General features: G+C 44.9%; 1 protein-coding gene across 1 annotated transcript; it reads right to left on the bottom strand.

The window, feature by feature from the left end:
* Window positions 1-13509: 13509 nt before the first annotated feature.
* On the bottom strand, window positions 13510-18851 carry LOC125501083. The gene is made up of 4 exons (XM_048655981.1): window positions 18353-18851; window positions 15656-15766; window positions 15035-15562; window positions 13510-14813 (listed from the first exon to the last, which is right to left on the bottom strand). The coding sequence occupies exons 1-4, from the start codon at window positions 18849-18851 to the stop codon at window positions 13510-13512; spliced, it is 2442 nt and encodes an 813-aa protein (XP_048511938.1).
* Between the last annotated feature and the right edge of the window lie 2417 nt (window positions 18852-21268).

Genomic DNA, 21268 nt, shown 5'->3' with positions numbered 1-21268 from the left:
ATAAAAAAATTTTTTTCTTGCCATTATCTAGAGAAATGCAACTAATTTTTAAGAAAAAAAAATTTGCCAATTATTTATCTAAATAATACTCATATTCAAAATTGATTATAAACAATAAGATATTGTTATCAAGAAAAAAATTTTCTTCTAAATCATTATTTCCTCAGACTAACAACATGGTGAAAAAAAATTTCTAAAAAATGTTTATACAAAATTTATAAACAAATGGTATAAACGAATTTCAAAAGTTAAAATATGCTGCCGAAAATAAATATGAAATCATAAAAAGCCTAACATTACTGTTAGCGACCTTTCCGTTTGCCTCTGCTGAAGCCACCATGCGGGCCACCGTCGCCCTCCCGATATGCTCAATGATCCGAAGAACGGGAGCCCCGTTGTCACGTTTTTTCCCGCGAGTGAAGGCAAGGCAGTGATCTTGGCGTTACGGTGACAGGTTCTACTATCCACATGAGTTTCCTTATGTGTCGACCATCCCAAAGTCGTCCGCCGTCGGATGCGCTTTGGGAAAGGTCAGACCTCTTTGCCACCCTGCACCGGGTCTTCCTTCCTCGCCGGTTTCCCGACGAGTCCACCACCGCATCTGTGCTTGTGCGCACGATGCGCACAGGTGAGACCCTGCGCTGGACTCAGAGAACCTCGTGGAGGGTCCTCCTTCCGCGTTGGTTTCCCAACGCGTCAACCCAACCCGGAGCCGTCCGCATGCGGGTACGCCCCAGGCGGGTCGGACCTCACCACACCCCGCTGCTGTCCTTGTTGCCTTCCATGCTACTTTGGTAGCATGTCCGCTGCGTCCGTTATACCTTTTTCGGTATCCCGACACGGCCATCATCTTACGCATCACTACCTCGCTTCGCCCGCGTATACTGTCAGTTCGCTGACAACGTCAATCTCCTACTACCCCGTACGTTGTTCACTTACTTCGGCGTGCGTCCTAGCCGGCTGACAAGTCAATACTACCTGTCCCATCGATCGGGATCTCGGTCTTTCCTCGCGTCGGCGCAGTCCGAGGCTGCCCCGATCGAACCGACTGCCTCGATCTTTGATCATACGCCTTCGTTTTCCTACCTTCCCCCCGGTTGGGTGTGCGGGTATACACAACCGACAGAATTCGAAGAAACAAAAACAATATATTTTCTGACGAACGAAACAAATACAATTCAATCATCAGTTCAAACGGCCCTGCCCCCACTGCCTTCTGCTCGTCGTCCACAATTACTAAAAAAAATTGTTCAAAGAATACTTTTTCAATTTGTCATATTTTTTATAATTAAAAATTAATAATTGATGAAAAAGAGAAATTCTTGATTTTTTATCACGCCATATTATGCAATATGTTGATAAGAAGAACTTCACGGGACCAAAAAAATTTAGAAAAATTATTCAAATTTTTATACCGCCTTTTATGACAGCGGAGATCAACAAAAAAAAACTGTTAATTAACAATAACATAATTTTTCGAAAAATGGTGATCAAACTTTCCAAATTGCGGGGTCATGATCTTTGGAGTCTCTAGATGATACCTGATTTTTTTGAAATTTTTTCATGAATATTCAGTTGCATGAAAAGATTAGTTGGAAGCAATACTCCAATACGGCAGAGGCGCGCGCATGCCGAAACTGCGCAGCAGTTTTTATAACAGAAAAAATCCAAAGTACATTTTTCTCTGGATGCCATTTTGGAGCGAATGAGTCATCGATCATATTTTTCTGAGACTTGTAACGATTTTTGGCAGAAATAAATCTTCTCGATTACCAGTGGTAACCTTAAACGGTCGATTACCAAGCTTTGCAAATTGACAGTAATGACACAAGATTGTCAAAAAACGATTGAGTTGGACTAATTTGATGGTCGGTATGTCAAAGGCGTAAAACGACCCCAAACTATTCCGTGACTGGGTGAAACTTGGTAACCTCCCGAAATGATATCCTGCCTAGAAAGACATGTGGGAGCCGAGGCACAAGTGAACCCAGGACTACGTTTCGACTCCCGAGACAACATAGGATAGAGATGTTGTTCTTGAAGACGAGAACTCCAAGTGCCTGAGTCGACGCAGGCTTGGATGGCCTTCCGAACGCAGACAGCCAGCCGGTCAGTATTCAACAGCTAGCGCGGCCTACGGGAGAACATAGATGATGACGTCCAAGGGAAAGAGTTGCGCTGAATAGTCGAGTTCTGGTGTCAACCGAAGAATTGCGCCCTACATTCCTGAGGCGTAATCAGGAGAGGAAGCGACGCTAATCCGGTACGATGTCCGGAAAAGCAGATCCAGAAACCCGACGATCGACTTGTATCACTCTGCTTCCTACCGTTGTACTATCAGCACCTTTCTTTTCCAATTCAGATCTCCTTTTTTCGTTTCCGAAATCTACCGTATCGCCTACTATTTTTCACCTTCCGATGATACCGTTTGTTGAGTTAGATTTATAATCTATAATAAAACTTGATAAAACTTGACGTCGATCAATTTTTTTGGAGAGATCTTAAAAGGGTTGAATCAAGATCAGTTTGGTTTTTTTCAGACGAAACTAGCTGACCCGGCAAACGTTGTTTCGCCAGATAAATTATTTCTAGGGAATCTCTAGTTATCGCAAGTGCAAATTCCTGTTTTTTTGTTTTTTTTCAAACCTACTCATCGTACTGTATCAAGATTCGCGGTAGCGAATCGCCGCCAAGTACCCGTAGGCTCCCCTCTTATACTTTTTCGCTTTTTTTTTTAATTTTTTTTTCCCCCTTTTTTCAACATTTTTTTATTTGTTTGCGATGAATTCATGAACCCCTGATTTTTCTGATTTTTCCCGATTCTTCATCGATTCTTTCATCTTTTTTATATTTTTTTCCCCTGCTGACCTGAAATGTTAGCAGCGGGCGCTAGCCGAGAATCCTTTACCCGGCCCGACCCAGTTATACCTGCATACAGCATGTCATAACTTTTGAACCACTCGATATTTTTTAACGCCTTTCACACCATCGAGAGATTCTTGCCAAACGAAAAAAAAAGTAGCCGATTCTAGACTTACTGAATATGCATATAAAATTTCATACAAATCGGTCAAGCCGTTTCGGAGTATAGTAACTAACATTGTGACACGAGAATTTTATACATAAGATTACACATTTTTTTCTTCAAAATATGGGAAAAAATCAAATTCTGCACCAAAAAGTCTACACACACATATGGTCTAAATGCAATGGGTACTTAGGTAGAGCTGGTCAAAAAAGTGTGCTCACTCATGGGGCCGCGCATCACGGTCGTGGTGCAGCGCCAGCCGGTGTACTATTATACTTATACGATGGTGTAATGTGAAAACGATCTGCTTTCAAACTATGTAAAAGATGGAAATCCTACATGTATGGAAAGTCCAAATTCACGAACACGGTTATAAATAATAATTCATAGATGTGATTGCCAGAATGTTGTATCAATTTTGATAATAGTTGTTCGTGGAACTCGGCGACCATTTTTTACGCAGCAGAACCAATGATGTCGGATAGACGCATGTTCCGAAACCTGTAGCATCACCGAAATGTCGAATATGGAGCCCAAAATGTGTTTAGCAGCGTGGAATTACAAGGATACAATTCGCCATTCGCGTATGAAAACGTTTGAGGTCGACCCGGACGGAAAACCAGAAGACCGCAAGAATATTATCACTTAAAAACGACTCTGAACTTCAGAAAACAAAGTATTCGAATAACTGAATTATTTTACCAATCATCTATTAGAATGTTAAGACATGATTTCTAAGTATTCCAAGAAATATTATTCCAAAACGACGTTCACACTTCTTCTATGTGAGCTGTGGAGATTTTTTTTTTTCACACCAGTATCCAGTGTTTGGAATACTGAAATTCATCGATATTTCCAACAATAACACTTCATTCGTCGGATCGATTCGATGATTTTTCGCAAGACTGTAGGAAGCTATTACTATAGGGTCAGCGCACTCCTTATGACCAAGAGGTATGCGATTGTTCGTGAAAATGAAATGACGCCTGGAGGAACTATAAAATCACCTCCAGCTCGCGATTCAATAATCCTTGCAATATTTGAAATTGGTTTTCGGTAGGTTAGTTGAGATTAAGTGACACCAACGATGCGGAAGGTTATCCATCGCCGTCATGAAGTAGATGCTCGAATGGACGCAGAAAGGAGAGTATCGCAAGAAATTCTCATAAGGAAGACCGGAGGGATTAGGTAGTTTCTCGGGACACGATCCTATGTTTACTATGGAAGGTGTGACTCAGATTACGGAACATTGGTATTTCAGCACACAGTCGACAAACCACTTCCGGAATGTCTAAACATGAAGATCCTACCTTCCCACTAGTTTCTTGCAGTGATTATCGTTGGGAAATGCTTTAGAGTGAAAAATGTTGAATATTCCTGACGTCATAATATACTATGTTATATTTGTCATCAATCCTGTAACTTCTGGCACAGCCAAAAATATACATAAATAAATGACTTGTCGGAATAGTTCGGAAACACCAATTATTCTGATGTGATTATTTCAAACCCTGCAAAATTCTCAACTTCTGCTCATGTCCGCCTTCTCGACTGATATTTCTTCAAATGGTCTCTGACGAGTCTTCGTTGGTATTCGATCCGGAAAGGGAGAACAACTGTTGCCAGAATTGAGAAGAATTGAAGAATTTTTTTATTTCGTGTGACGCGATTAGATAAGTTGATCGGACAAGTTCATCGTAGGTTCACATCACTGATATTGATTCGTAAGCCACCGTGAATTATCCGCAAGCTTTTCGACTCCACGCCTCTTTCCCAATTACTCTAGAGCAAAAACCATATGTTTTGTGTTTCTCCACCGCTAAACTCCCAATATAAACGTGTGTTTTATCATACACACTAGGATAATCCTTTTCCGGGGTGTCTTCCAATTTCTTCACTGCAGAGGCTCAAATGGTTCGAGATAAAAAGAAAAAGTATAATTCAAGTTTTAGGTTTTCATCTCAATTTTCATCTGAATTTGTTATTACGGCTGAAATGATTATGAGAAAAATTTGAAACTTGACGACTCTATCTTTCCAATAGTAGCTGCACCTCAAAACCCTAACAAATCTTCCGATATTCTAGTTTGGATGATCAAAGAACATCACAAGTTTGCCAAGTTCGAAAATTCCGGATAATTATTTCAGCCGTGTTAAAAAATACGAAAATCAAAAATTGAGCGGATTGGTTCGACATTCATCGTGAGATGAAGACCTAGAACTTCGAGTGAATTCTTTTTTCTCCATTCCGAACCATTGAGCCTCTGCGAGCACTGAAAATCCGAGCTACTCAAATAATAACCTTCCTAATACTCACTCGCGGTGCACTTTTAGTACGATTAATTTCAAATCGGACGAGAGGTCGGCTACACAGCAAAAGGAAGAATAAATCAAGAATTCTTTGGATCAGTGATTCAAAATTCAATACCAAGTGCAGATTCTCTGGTGCATTAAGAACTTCTACGAACAAGTGAATTTACTCCAAGTCAAATATGCATTATTTCAATTTTCGTGCGCTGTCAGTATAGAGATCGGACATCGCAGTGAGCTAAGAATACCAAAGACAATTTGAGTTTTAGCAAAAGAGCGTGACGGTTATCGCGGTTATGCGACCACACTGGAAAGATATAAATTCCGTGTTCGGAACAATTTTACCTCAATCCGATTCGAGGCGGACAAGTTTTTGATCCTGCATAGTTTTATCCGTTTACGTGTTCTCGGTCAAATCATAGGTCAAATATTCGCATCGTTTTGAAGGTAAGATACCATCCATGTATGTTAATATAATCAGTAGAATCAGGCCGTGATCGGCAAAAGAGAAGATTGTCTATTTCCAGCAATCAATGTTTTTTCTCAAACTAGTGAACTCCACAGAAGTAATTGCTTATTTTCATGAACACAAAAGATTTTGAAATGAAATACTGATTTCTCTAGAAATTAACGATTTGATCACATTGTTTAATAATTTGTCGAAAAATTATCGATTAGCTGTGAATGACTATCAATTCGTTCAATATGAATGTTCAATGTCATATCCTCTACAATTGTTCCTATCAAACAAGATAATACTTGAACATCATTGGTGATATAGGTATATGAAATGGAAAAAGAGCTAGAAATTATTCCTGACTGTTTGAAAATTCTGGAACATGATGAAGAAACTCACTTTTTTTCATTCATTATTTGAATTGCATACAATGATGACTAATATCATGGGTCCAGATTGGTTTTGTTGACCAAAAGAAGCAAAATTCAGATAAGATGTTTGACTTGTTTTTCTAATTTGAAAAGTTTCTCAGAAAATACCGTCAATGGTCATGGCGTCTTAGCTAGATACTCGATTTATTCAGACTAAAGTGAAAAAAAATTTTTAAATAAAATACTCCTGTTACATCCGGAGTGTGACTTTAATGTGGGTAGTTGATAGGAGGAATTTTGATGGTCTCGATTATAAATGATTGCAATTATTACTATTATTTTTATCATTCATAGTCACGGGTTTGGTTGATCACCTCTCATAAGGTGGTAAGAGTATATGATATGTGGAAGGAATAAGTGAGCGGATTGGTTTGTATTAGTCTATTTGAGGCAGATAAGAGCGATCTTGGGGCGTAGCGGGTGTGAATAGTTGAAATGGAGCTCGCGGAATCAGAATATATTGGGTATGGGTGATGGTTATGCGAAAGACTAATTCTCTAGTGAGAGAGAAAAGGGGGAGCGTTTCGTGACCTCGCTAGTGTAAGCGAGGAGAAAGATGAATGCGAATTAGGGAAAAGGAGGTAATATGGGTTGGGATTGATCAGGATCTTTCCGAAATAATATATAGGAGGGCTACGATACCACACTGACAGCTGTAAAGAGTTAGTGAAATGATAAAGTAACTCTGACCTTGATGATTGGATGATCTAAGGTGGTATAAGGTGACGTCGAGAATAAAGTGATGGTAAATGGTTGATGCTTTTTCACTGATTTTATTAATATTAATAGGTTATCGGAAAGTAAATGATCACAAAGATATCGATATAAGTTAAAATAATAAATGAATAATTGATTCAATATCCGAGTTCGAGGACGTTTGTCCCGATTTAAGAGATTTGAAAATAACTAATACCCGATTTAAAAGGACGTAGGTCCCGAATCAGAGGTATTCAGAACTGAGGTCTTGACTGACAGTTGATTTGAGATTGAATGCGTGCTTGAGGTCCTAGCGGCCCAATTTTATAGATGGCAAGTATAAACAATTGGTTATCTGCATTGATTCGGGGTACGTTTGTGGGGTAATTATTATTTATTTATTTATTGCATCGGCACCCAGTATTGATCATCAGGCGGATTCACATAAAACGGATATACATAATGATAACAAGGACGACACACCTATTGATAGTAAAGATAACAGGATAATACGTCCCAGATTTATTTAAAGTTTTACTTAGACTGGATTATTTCGGTACTTGCGTGGTTCCGTCGGATGTCGTGGTGGTGGATGCACTTTCGTTTTTATTAAGTTTTAAGTGTTTTGCCGACAGCGTGGCTTCGTCAATTATCACATTAGTGGGATGAAAATTCCCTTCATTCTTATTTATTTGGTAGTTATTTGAACTGCGATTTTCACTCCCACACTTATTGAGACAGGTGATGTGGTCCCTTTGCCTGCCCAATCACCACTGTCCCCTCACAATCGACGCGGCACCGGTGAGTCGTTATCATTTTCAAATTCTCACTGCCGACGAATCTGGTTAGAGTTTGGCTTTCGTTCCGTCGTTGGTATTAGCTTATTTTGTTTTTGTTATTGTATTCTTCTGTTACACGTTCCATGGAAATTTCCACCGCTAGGTGTCTCTATTGATAACTATAAACACATAATATCTGTATATGCATATGAATTTATGCGTATTAATTACTCAAATAGAATCAATTTTTAACGACACATAAATATAAAAGATGAATTAGACGTGACGATATTGAATTATACATTATACAATGTATAAATAGATACGTAGACGAACGAAAAAAATATAAAATTATAAAAACATCGATGTTCGTAGAATGAGAAAGAGACGAAACGTGAGCGAGTTATTTTTCTTTTAATGACTGATCGTTGGCTGCTTCTCCGTGAATGATGCAGATGAGTAATTTTTCGATATGCCGGTTGATTTTCCCTGGGTCCTGTGATTTATTTGGCCTCCAATTTTTAGATTTCAATTTTTTGGTCTCAGTACATCAAAGGTTTCACGTACGTGCAGCTCTCACGATGTCACTCAGAAAAGAGAGCGAGGTTTTTGTGACAGCAAAAGCCAAAGTCACTGGCTGTTTCATAAAACTGCATGAATTGTTGACATCTCCGCAAGTCCGGACACAAACTCATCGATCCGTCATAGGAGAAAATTGAGCGATCTCTCATACCGTGCGTATCGGATATCTCTTTTCATATCCACCGGAGAATTGACACGTGACGAAATGGTACGCGTGCGTCACGAAAACGGACTGATCGACCCCGATCGAGGGCAGTTGGAGATAGCGAGTCAAGGTAAAGTGGCGAAGAAGTAAAGGTGAGGAACACGATGAAAGATCAGAGGATCTACCAACCCGTGGAAAGGATACTCCCGTGATTCTACCGTGGGCGAACTAACTCCCGTCAAGGAGAGAGTGCAGTAGTGCAAAAGTGCATCTTTCGTGCTTCACCCGAATCTTTACGCACCCGGTAGCTTGACCGGAGGGGGCGTGAAGGGGAAGGAAAAGGAGCCGGATATCGTCGTCACCGAGGTCTTCGTCGAAAAAATACTTCCGCCGACATCTTCGTGGTGGAGATCGCTTCGACCGTCACCGTCTACGCAATCGTCTTCGTCTCCGTTTTACCGTTTTGCAGCAATGTCCCGCTGCACGTCATCGTCTTACGTGAAATTACGTCTTCGCACCCGAATTCTCCTGACAATGATGGAGTAATGTAAGTGGCGGGGATCCGTTTGTGTCCCAGAGATTTTGTTCCAACGCTTCAGAACACGTCATTGACTCCCGTATTAGAATTTTTGTAAAACGTCTTTGCTCATCCCGATAATCACGTATTATAATAAAGCCTAGCTCTCGGAGCATTATTTGATCGAGAAAAGACGGCTAATTGGTTATTCCATTTCTTGCTACCTTGCCCAGGTACGTTGTACGTTTCAGATGATCATTTCACGTGGTATCTAGCACTCGGGATTGTGTGGGTCCAGTACGCAGCAAGGACCAACGCCCAGATCGTTTCAAATCTCATCTCTCGTACTCCCGTCGTATCGTTAGTTAGCCGGATAGCAGACTAAGAGCTGCATAATTCTCTTAGTGGCGCCCATTTTCAAGGGCTAGATTTCGACACGAGCTGCCGGGATCAGCTCCAATTAATTAACAAAGAAATCGAAGATGGGGAGCCATTTGTAAGCGACGTTTCGGATTTCTCCTCTGAGGTGACCCTCGCTAAAAGTCTCTCGGAACGAGGGGTTCGGGACAGTCACTTTTACACTATGTCAGCTTTTTGATACGGTCAGTCCGGGAAATGGTCTACGACGAAAGGTTTTTTGAAATTTCTTTTTTTCTCGATACAATGAGGGAAAAATTCTACAACATTTTCCAGCTGAGTGCTGAGACCAAGCCACCAGACAGATTGTTTGACCATTTGATCATGCCTAAGTGACCTGAGTCGTCCACTGTGCTCCCCGGGAAGACATCATGGCGATACGAGATGGTAGACGCTGATCTTCGTCCGTTTCTGGCGGCAACCAGAGCTGCGCGTCTTTTGGGGCTACTTTTACTTAGTCCGATGCAGTTGGGTCCGTGAGCCTTCCACAGTAGCATCCGTCGGGCTGTGGTATTCCCTCGGTGATCGGGCTCCAGGACATGGGGAGGGTTGGAATGGGAGAAAAATACCAAAATTAATGCTATATTATAAACTACCAAAGTCTGTCACTGTTTGCCGAGAGTATCCCGCCGATCCGGCCGTATTTTCGCGAAGTTGCATGACCCTGTGACGGGCATGCAAAATGCAACGTCACAACTCTTCCCTTCCTGGGGGAGACCGGGTAGGTCTTACTTATCGTTGCAAAACCACGTTCAGTTGTAAGCGAACTCACTTCTGTTGTGACTAGATGACAGCTTATGTTATGATTCTGAGAGTATTTAAACGCGAACTTCACTCAAGCAGGTTTCCGGAGTATTAATGTAGCGGTAGGTAGCGATGACTCAAGAAAAAAGGATAAATTCAAATGACTGAAATGATACGCGAGGTTTACTCTATTATTGTTTTGTGTGTTGTGTGGGGACGTGTTGTCACTCAGAGGCAGTGGTCGACGGAAAGGGGTTTCGCGTGTTATGACGGCGTACTTTAAAGAGTTTAGCTGTCGATGCCTCAGTGATGTTACTAGATCGGGGATAATTTTGAATGCAGGGCCGAAATTTTTGAAGTTCAGGGGGTGTTGCATTTACTGGGAGGGCAGGTACGGTACGATAGGGTTTCGAAATTTACGGGGACCAAAGTGGTATGCTACGAGACGAAAAATTATGGGCGGAAGACGATGTATGGGTTTTGTTTTTATTAACAATAGGGTATTGTTCTAAGTGGCTATGCCGGTAGGGAGGTGTGACTCGACGGGGTTGAAGTTAAGTTAAAAAAAAGAGTTGCAAAACGGGAAAATAGCAAAGGAGGGACTGGTACGAGACGATATTTGTCGATGTGCGTTGACGGTGTTAGATTTATGGATTTTTATTTTCTTGTTTTTTTTTTTTTGACTCCGTACCCTGATATTAGAGTGTGGTGCTACGAAAGCAAGAGTTTTATTGCGGGTACGGAGGTGGAGAGGTTCGGGACACTTATTAGTCCTGACGCCGAAAATCGAAGCGGGTCGGCGAAGGACATAGTTCACGGGGGTCCAATTGTCCCGAGAATCGCCGGCGTTCACGTGAACGGACGGCGCGCGGTCGCGGATACGGAGGGTCCGCAAAGCGTACCCGAGGATGCCGTGAAGGCGAGCGCGGACGAGATGGGGGGTCGCGCACTGGTTGATCCTGGGACCTACGCCACGCTATGGAGCACTTCGGGCACTGGCTGAGAGTTACCCCACGCCAGCCGCATCGCCTACAAAATCGACGTAGCGCCGGATGAGGACAGTGCGCGTAGTCGTGCGCTGGGGCATTGCAATTCCAACACCCGACTCTGGAGGCGTCGGTAAGGTCCGGATGTTCGACGAGCGGACGCGGTGGTCTGGCGCCGGCCAGGGACTTTCGGAAGGGCACCATTCTGGGTCCCACCAGTCCTGGGATGAGCGGAGGTATTGCCGGGGTGGCTCGTCCTACTTCCACATTTCAGCTGGTGCTGGCAACAGCTGAAGGGCTCTCCCGTGGGGGCGGAGGACTTTGCGTCGCCCGAGTGGTCGGGCGTGGTGGCGGGTCGGTTCGCGTTCCCTGATCCACCGTGGCAGGGAATTCTCTGACCACCGCAAGGTGGATGTTCCGAGGCACCCTTTCTCGTGCCTCCTGCACTTCACGAGCTGCAGCGGACATCTCAAGCCAGAAGTCCGGGTGTTGTCGAGCGAACGATTCGAAGGACTCCCGATACTGGTCGACGCGTTGCTACCCGCGTGGACCAGACGGGGGTCGAAACTCGTCACTCATGGGAGGGTGTGGAACGGTACGATAGTCTGGACAACCACAAGTCAGAATTAGTACAGGGGTTCACTATTTCTACTCAGGGATTCCCATCATGCACAGGGGCGTAGGGCTTTAGGTCCTTTACATGCATTTTACCCATGATTTTATCGGTCTCGGGGTGGCTGATCTCGTACACAACAGGTGACGAGATCTTGGAGATTCGGGACGGACCGCTGAATCTCGGGGACAGCTTGGCGGCAATATTCTGCGCAGCTGATGACAGGGTGTGGTGCCGTTTCAAGATGAGGTCTCCAACCGTAAAGAACTGGGGTCTGCGATTTTTGTTTAAATGTCGAGACTGCCGGTGAAACGCGCTTTCGAGATTTTCACCGATCCACTCTTGCAGGGACTGCAAGCACTGCATACGCTCAGCCCACAAAGGCGGTGGCTAAGAGTCAATTTCGGGGTGACCTTTCAGGCGTTGTCGCAGGGAATTCGCTGGCTTGGGTACGCGGCCAAAATTCAGAAAAGCGGGGCTGGTTCCCAGGGACGTATAATAAGCGGTGTTGTAGGCGAAACGAAAGTCCGAAAGGTGTACGTCCCATTCCCGGTGATCACAGTCGAGGAAGGATACAATCATTGTTTTTAGAACTCGATTCACGCGCTCGACGGGATCCGCTTGCGGGTGATACGGCGGGGTAGTAGTGTGTAGCAGATTATACTTGGCCGCGAGGGCGTTGATGGTTTCATTATTAGATTCGGTGCCGTCATCAGTCAGAAGGACTTGGGGCGTTCCCCAGCGAGACGTTACGTTTTCTTCAAATGCTTCACTGATTTTACCGCCGCTGGCTTTGCGTAAGGGACAACATTCTACCCATTTAGTAAACAAGTCCTGTATGACTAGAACATAAGCAAAGCCGGATTTGCTCGGAGGGAAGGGTCCCATGATATCCATAGCAACTACTGTCCAGGGTCCGTCAATAACACGGCGTCCCATTAATTCGGGGGGGGGGGGGGGGGGGGGGGGGCTTGTTGACTAGCTTTACACTTCTGACAGGTGTCACAACGTTTCACGTATTTCGCAACGGTACGAAAAAGTCCTGGCCAATAATAGGTGTTCGCGATGCGATGATAAGTTTTTTCCACGCCTAAGTGACCGGTTTGCGGAGTGTTGTGATTTTCGCGAAGGATTAGTTCACGTTGATCTTCCGGGATTACTAATTTCCAGGCATTTGGGTCGCGCACTACGGCTTCTAAGGTGGAGTCAGGACGATAAAAATAGAGGCGATCTCCGTCTATTTTCCACTGGGAAAATCTTTTTGGGAAAAGCTCAACTTCACGTTTGCGTCGCGTGTACCAGGTGGGTTGGTTGGGAATTATGACGGCTAATACTTCCGAGGTTCCTTGAGGAATACGCGATAAAGCGTCAGGGACATGATTAAGCGCTCCTTTCCGATACGTGATGGTGAAATCGTACCCTAAGAGTTCTGACGACCATCTAGTTAACCTGCCCGTAGGATTTTGAAGGCGGTGTAGCCATTGCAGGCTGCTGTGATCAGTGACTACCGTGAAGTGATATCCCTCAATATACGGCCTAAATTTCTGAATTGCCCGAATCACGGCAAGGCATTCCTGTTCGGTGACTGAATATTTACGCTCGGCACTAGTTAACGTCCTGCTCGCATACGCGATTACATGTTCTACGTTGTGAAGAGTTTGAGTCAACACGGCTGCAACACCGACGGCACTTGCATCGGTTTGAAGGACAAACGGTACGGTAAAGTCGGGACACGTGAGCGTAGGGGCGGTAGTTAGACATTTCCGAATTCGAAGGAATGCTTCGTTCTGCTCCGTTTTCCAGATCTAGAGCTGGGTTTCCTTTAGCAGTCGCGTGAGGGGCTCGGTGATGGTCGCAAAGTCTGGGATGAACCGTCTATACCATGACGCCATGCCGAGAAATCGTCGTATTTGTTTAACATTACACGGCACGGGATATTCCACGACGGGGGGGACTTTGTCCGGGTCAACTTGGAGTCCATGTCCGGTCACGATGAATCCGAGATACTTTACGCGAGAGCAACAGAATTCACATTTGTCTCTATTTATGGTTAACCCGGCGCGGTCGATGGCACGGAGAACGTGGCGTAGCCACTCGAGGTGTTTCTCAAACGTGGTGGTGGTGATAATGATGTCATCCAGGTACGCGAACGCATAGGGTTCCATTTCCGGTCCTATCAGTCGATCGACCAGACGTTGGAAGGTTGCCGGGGCACCGGTTAATCCGTACGGCATACGCGTAAAATGAAACAAGCCTTTTCCCGGTACGATAAAGGCAGTGACTTCTCGGCTTTCTTTAGCCAGGGGAATTTGAAAGTACGCTTGACTTAGATTCACGGTGAAGATATATCGCGCAGAACGTATCTTGTCTAGTATTCCATCCATACGTGGTAGAGGATACGCATCTTTCTTCGAAACGGTATTTACTTGGCGGAAATCTATACAAAACCGATATGAGCCATCGGGTTTTTTAACCATCACAACGGGACTGGCCCATTCACTATGGGATGGTTCTATAATTCCGTCCGCGAGCATTTTATCTACCTCAGCGTCGATGGCTTCTTGAATCTTAGGAGAGACGCGAAAGGCTCTTTGTCTAATCGCCGGGTGATTGGTTACATCGATGTGATGTTGGGCCAAACTTGTGACGCCTACGGTTGTAGGTGAAGGGGGTATTTCGGCATCGAGCACGGTGTTTAACTCGGTAGCCTGTGCACTGGTCAAGGCTAAGATTCCGTTACAGGCGGTCGGGGAATCGATACGATAATCAGACGCGAATGCAAAGTTTACGAACGAAATGGTTTTAGTGTGCCATTCGGACGCGGTAAAATCTGCCACGATGTCGAATGCACGGATGAAATCCAAACCAACTATGCATAGAAAACTCAAGGACGGTAAAACGTGGGCTTTAATTTCGCGGGTGATTCCCTGTAAATCTACTGGCAAGACGACTTCCAAAGTCGCTGGACTTTTTTGACCCGCGGCCATTTTTACTGGTCCGGAACGAGATTGTTGACATGATAACCCTAGTGACTCTACGAGAGAGATAGCTTCCGATCCTAGGAAAGTTCCTGATGAACCGCAATCAAACGATGCGCGTATTGAGTGTCCTAGAAGGTCGAACACGATAAACAACAATGGTGATCCTGTCGCTACTTGCACTGGACTGCAATAGTGCGGAGTGTTAGGAGTTCCGCTACGAAGTTCATTTTCGGGCTGGTTACAGGAATTCCTTATCGCCCGCTCGGGGGGTTCCTGGGTGCGTTTCCCGAACACCGGGGACAATTGGGTTTAGTTACGCCCGCGGTCCCACATCCGTAGCAAAACAGACCTAAAGGTCCGGGGCAATCGTTAAAACGATGTCCCACCTGCTTACAGTTGTGACATCTAATTGGTCGAGGGGCAGAAGCGACGGCTTGATTGACCGGCAAAAACGGATTGTTCGAGGTAGAAGTAACGGTTGGGATATTACCCTCTGGTAACTCTCGAAGGTCAGTCCTGGCAGAAGGACGATTAGTCCTAGCATCGTTAGGGTGTGGGGTACGCGAGTTGGTTCCTCGTTCCCTGTTCCTAGTTCCTACGTTAGCGGAAGGGGACTGATTAGGTCGCGGCGACGGTTGTTGCGTCGCGTTTAGACTTTGAGGAGAGTCATTGTTACTCTCGTCCTCAAACGTTAGGTGTGCCAAGGTTGCGAGGGCGGAACGCAATCTATTTCGAGGGCCACGATACGATAATTCCGGAAGCAAGGATTGCTCCGGGGTCGGAGGAGCTTGGTACTTGGAGGCGATACGGAAATTCACTTCTAGACGACGAGTGAGGTGTTCTAGATCCTCGAGACGTTCGATTTCGTCGCGCCTAACTAAAAGTTGGAATCGGGGTAGCAAATTCCGATACGCGTACTCTACTTACTCCTCATCAGACCACGGGGGATGTATTCGGCTGAAGTACGCACGCATATAAGTCAGATAGTCGGCTACAGGTTCATTTTCGCCTTGGGTGCGTCTCCTAATTTCTTCCCGTAGGGCAAATTGCAAGTTCGGATCTCCAAATCGGTCGCGCCATGCTACAGATAGATCATTAAATGAACGAAAACGATGTCTGGTATCTCGATACCAATACAGAGCAATTCCCGATAGGAAAAAGGGTAAGCTATTGATAATGTCGGTATCGCGAAGGTTAAATAACAGACGACCATCCTGAAGTCGGTTTAAGAACGCTTCGGCGTCTTCATTTCTATGGCCGGAAAATTTTAGGTTCCACTTTAGCATAACATCGTACGCGGTGCGACGTTGAGGTTTTTTATTCCCCAGGCGGGTTGGACCCGGGAAAACCCACGTGCCTTCGGCGCGATCTGTACGAAACGGAAAACGGAGAATGGAACGGAAAACGGAAAACGAAACGAAAAGATTGTTGGGCGCCAGACGCGTGTCGCGTCACCTAACGAAATAACAAAAACTTACAGAATAAACGAATGCAGATCCGGCGAAGTGGCTGGCTAGGCACAGGCTGTTCAACAGCGGAATAAATGGTAGAGTGGCGTGGATTCACAACAACAATTCGGGCACGAATAAAATAACGATAACGTAAAACCAAATTCGTAATTTCGGGAGACTGTATTTTAACAAATTCGGCAGGAAATACAGAATCGGTAGATTTACAATAGGTCGAGAGTAACAAAATATAATTCGTTTAACGGTAGCGGGAGATCATTTACGGGAGTACAGAATTATAATTTCAATATTCAAAAGGCCTACGAGAGTTTACTGATTCTTTTACAAATTATCCGAATGTGCGATAATTACGAACGGGAGAAACGGCGCGGTTTTACACGGAGCGCTTTTCCGTGGCTACTCTACGGTAACAGACAATAGATTTTCCAAATTGATCGGGAACGTAACGGAACGAAAGATTTACCGTAGGGGTAACAAATTACCCAAAGAAATGACAAATTAATACGGGAGAAAATATTACATAAATTATAACAAAATACCATACAGCATCACCAAATATCACCAAGGCTTTCCTTAACGTAGTACTTAAATTTTACTCAATGACTCAACGTATTAACTGATGCCACGTGCAGCAAATGCACGGGAGAAACGGTAGAAGACCAACTAAATGCTCAGATAACGAAAATACAAAATGTACGGTAACTGAATTCGGCCACGAGGTGCACCGGGAGGAATTACAGAATTGCCCAAAAACCGAAATACGTAACGGACCGGACCGTACCAAATTGCGGTGGGGCTCGTTCCCACCGACTTATTAAATTAACGGGATGCAGTGGGCCTTTTACCCACTGACTTACACTCAAAATAAACTGCGGTGGGGCTAGTTCCCACCGACTTACAAAACAATAAAACGAAAATACGTAATGCTTTAGGCAATTCGCAATCCCCACGTGGCTACTTCGTGCCTCTCTCGGAAAGTGGAAAACCTTACCTTATCGAAGGAGTTCGGCACCCACTGACTCTAACTTGATACAAATATTCTAACTGACTCTAGATTTAAATATACTGCGAACTAAAGGGCGGATGGGAATGAATCTGAACTCAACGGTAGCGGTAGATGTTCGGTGAAAAACGGTAGAGAGACGGTAGATTTAGGAAGGCGGAAAAGGAAGATCTGAATTGGTGAGGAAGGATCTAGCCAAAAACGTCCTGTTGGTACAGCGGTATCTCGTAGAGTAGGACGAGTTGAGCGCCGGTGTCCAGGATCTTCTTACTCGGAAATCTGCGTTCAGAAGGCCATCCAAGGCTGCGTCGACTCAGGCACTTGGAGTCCTCATCCTAAGAGCAACATCTCTATCCTATGTCGTCTCGGGAGTCGGAATGTAGTCCTGGGCTCACTTGTGCCTCGGCTGCTACATGTCTTCCTAGGCAGAACGTCATCTCGGGAGGTTACCAAGTTTTACTCGGTGACGGGATCAGTTCCGAAACGGTAGATGTTAGTTTGGTCTGGCTCCTGGCCAGTAAGTTACGGGACGGGAGGTGACACTACTCGGTTCATGCCACCCTATACGCCGCCTTTCGTAGCATCCATTCGTCGATAGCAGAGCTTCTTACGCACCTATCGTCTAGCGGGAGATCGTAGACGGGTCGTCTTGCGGTCCTATACGCCGGTAGCGATTCGGTAGATCGGGAGGCGGGAGATGTTGGCGATGCTGTCATCAGCTGGTGGTCCTGTCCACCGCGGGAGAGTGCACATCGGTAGTCTAATTGGCACGGATGACGTCAGAGTTGTACCCTTGGAGGAAAGGGCCCGGGAGGTCCTCGTAGGTCGTCCTGGCTCAACTCGTCGGTATTTTCCCAGGTCACATAAAAGAATATTCGGAACAACAACGAAAATTAGCTTAATATACGGAATATCTCTTATTTCAATTTAGCCTTGGTGATTCGTTTCGGTGTGCTGCAGTTTTCTATATTATTGACGAAAAACGGGAGGAAATTCCGGGAGATTTGGGTGCCGTAGTAACGGGGCTGAAAACGCTACGTTACAGCGGCTATAGCGGTAGGTGTCGAATTGGGTCTAGTCGGGGGAATAAAGGAGTGTGTTGCTGCAGGGGATCTAGGGGCGAAACGATAGCGTGTGTGGGGGTCAGCTGATGGCTCGTACTGGGGTTCTCGCGGAAATTCTGTACGAATTTCACGGGAAAATTCGTGGGAGGGCTCGAGACGATACTGATGGAGGGAATCGCGCGGTACGGTATGGGCAGATTCTCGAGGTGATTCTATCTGAGGTATCGGAGGAGACGGTACGAGAGGTGCTGGTTGCATCGGGGCGGGTGGTCCTGGGGTGATTAGCGGAAGTTCTCGGGTAGGCATCGCGGGGTGGAGGTCACGTATCTCTTCTCCTTGCTCCTGTGCAGGATTGTGATCGTCAGGGGTCACAGGGACATTAGTCGACTGGGGACTTTCCTGAGCGTCAGGTGGGGGTTGCAATAATTGCGCACCTGCAAGAGGTTCTGAAGGTCTTTCGGGGTGCATTGAATTTATTTCTCCACGCACGTAACGCGAATATAATAACAAGCGTTTCCGTTGTTTTTCCGGATCACCCGTTGGATCGAGAGATCTCCGGATCAATTCGTTTGGTAACTCTTCCTCGGACAACAGATAAATCCATTCGTCCTCTAAAGCGGTAGAGGCCATGGCTGAGTCTAGGGGGTATTAGCAGCAAATTTATAAACACGCTATACGGCTTGGCAACGGACAAAGGTGGGCAAAAACGAGAAGGGAGGGCAACGGTAACGAGACGATACACGCGGTAACCTTTATTTTTTTTCGGTGCGGAATAAGAATATTTTCGACGCAGTTACTCGCGGTATTACTTTCTTGCGACCCGGTTTTGTTTACTATTTTTCGACTTGACTAGCTCTGTGTGGTCAGGGGATATGTGTGAGTGTTTGGCTGGGGATTACAGATCTGCGATCTATAATCGAACAATAGAAACTAGACAATAGATAGAACAATATAATGCAACGTTAACTTAGCTCGTAGGACGAATAATCGGCTTAAGCTTGACTCTATTCTGAACTTGACTGGAAATGACTGGAAAATTACAAAACTAATACGAAATTATTCGTAACTTTGAATTATAACTCCTTCGTGATTGTCGGCTCCAAACTATGATTCTTTAGTTAATGGCTTCGCCCCACGTTGGGCGCCATTTTGTGATGCTGCTCCCCGCTCCTCGAAGGAATACAAAGAACGGTTCACGACGCACCCTACGGCGCTTCTCTCTATGCACTTCCGATCTCAAAATCCCAAAAATCAGAACTCTAAATTTTTCACGCAAATCTCAGAATTAGACCGCTGGGCGCGAGACGCACTTTGCGTCAATAAATCAAACAAATTACGAAACTAACCAAAATACTCAAAAGTGCAATAGTGTCTCACGACGGATGCGCTCGGCTAACTCACCTCCGCGACAGATGTTGTGGTAGAAGGGCAGGGTTGCCAATTCAATTATTCTTTCATTTTCATAATTATTTGGGCGCCATTTTGTAACACAAAATATGCACAACGTGGTTCTATACCAATTAAACCGAAAATCTAGAGCAAAATCCTTGGCAACAAAATTCCTCGGTCACTGGCTTGACCTCACGTTGGGCGTCATTTGGTACGATAAAATGTACGACTCAATAAACAACAGTCAGTTCAGTTCTAACAATATTATGCTTTAATGCAATTAAGTGTCAGAGCTTCCAAATACAAAATTCCCAATTCGAAATTCACAAAATATGGCTCTTTGGCCCAAAAGTCTCAATACAATGCAAACTCTATGCTACGGCACGACTCAGAGGGAGTCTCGGGCAATACGATAGAAAAAGAGGGCGAGAAAATACAGAATAAGCGGAACGATACGATAATATAAGGAACGGAAAATAAAATAGAAAAGGGCAGCAAATATAATAGTAAGAGATCAAAGATTCAGCGAGGTCAACACCGCAGGCGTTGCATTTTGCATGCCCGTCACAGGGTCATGCAACTTCGCGACAATACGGCCGGATAGGCGGGATACTCTCGGCAAACAGTGACAGATTTTGGTAGTTTGTGATATAGCATTAATTTTGGTATTTTTTTCCCATTCCAACCCTCCCCATGTCCTGGAGCCCGATCACCGAGGGAATACCACAGCCCGACGGATGCTACTGTGGAAGGCTCACGGACCCAACTGCATCGGACTAAGTAAAAGTAGCCCCAAAAGACGCGCAGCTCTGGTTGCCGCCAGAAACGGACGAAGATCAGCGTCTACCATCTCGTATCGCCATGATGTCTTCCCGGGGAGCACAGTGGACGACTCAGGTCACTTAGGCATGATCAAATGGTCAAACAATCTGTCTGGTGGCTTGGTCTCAGCACTCAGCTGGAAAATGTTGTAGAATTTTTCCCTCATTGTATCGAGAAAAAAAGAAATTTCAAAAAACCTTTCGTCGTAGACCATTTCCCGGACAGACCGTATCAAAAAGCTGACATAGTGTAAAAGTGACTGTCCCGAACCCCTCGTTCCGAGAGACTTTTAGCGAGGGTCACCTCAGAGGAGAAATCCGAAACGTCGCTTACAAATGGCTCCCCATCTTCGATTTCTTTGTTAATTAATTGGAGCTGATCCCGGCAGCTCGTGTCGAAATCCAGCCCTTGAAAATGGGCGCCACTAAGAGAATTATGCAGCTCTTAGTCTGCTATCCGGCTAACTAACGATACGACGGGAGTACGAGAGATGAGATTTGAAACGATCTGGGCGTTGGTCCTTGCTGCGTACTGGACCCACACAATCCCGAGTGCTAGATACCACGTGAAATGATCATCTGAAACGTACAACGTACCTGGGCAAGGTAGCAAGAAATGGAATAACCAATTAGCCGTCTTTTCTCGATCAAATAATGCTCCGAGAGCTAGGCTTTATTATAATACGTGATTATCGGGATGAGCAAAGACGTTTTACAAAAATTCTAATACGGGAGTCAATGACGTGTTCTGAAGCGTTGGAACAAAATCTCTGGGACACAAACGGATCCCCGCCACTTACATTACTCCATCATTGTCAGGAGAATTCGGGTGCGAAG

The sequence above is a fragment of the Athalia rosae genome, chromosome 5 (genome assembly GCF_917208135.1).
Source record: "Athalia rosae chromosome 5, iyAthRosa1.1, whole genome shotgun sequence".
NCBI classification, from domain to species: domain Eukaryota; kingdom Metazoa; phylum Arthropoda; class Insecta; order Hymenoptera; family Athaliidae; genus Athalia; species Athalia rosae.
Note: the sequence above shows the minus strand (reverse complement) of the source record. Positions and strands in the feature narration are given on the sequence as shown.

Coding starts and splice junctions, on each gene's coding strand:
- LOC125501083 (XM_048655981.1), bottom strand. CDS start 18,851: ATGGCCTCTACCGCTTTAGAGGACGAATGGATTTATCTGTTGTCCGAG. Junction 15,563..15,655: donor CGACTATCTGACTTATATGC/GTGCGTACTTCA, acceptor TCCAACTTTTAG/TTAGGCGCGACGAAATCGAA. Junction 14,814..15,034: donor CGATTGCCCCGGACCTTTAG/GTCTGTTTTGCT, acceptor TCGACCTTCTAG/GACACTCAATACGCGCATCG.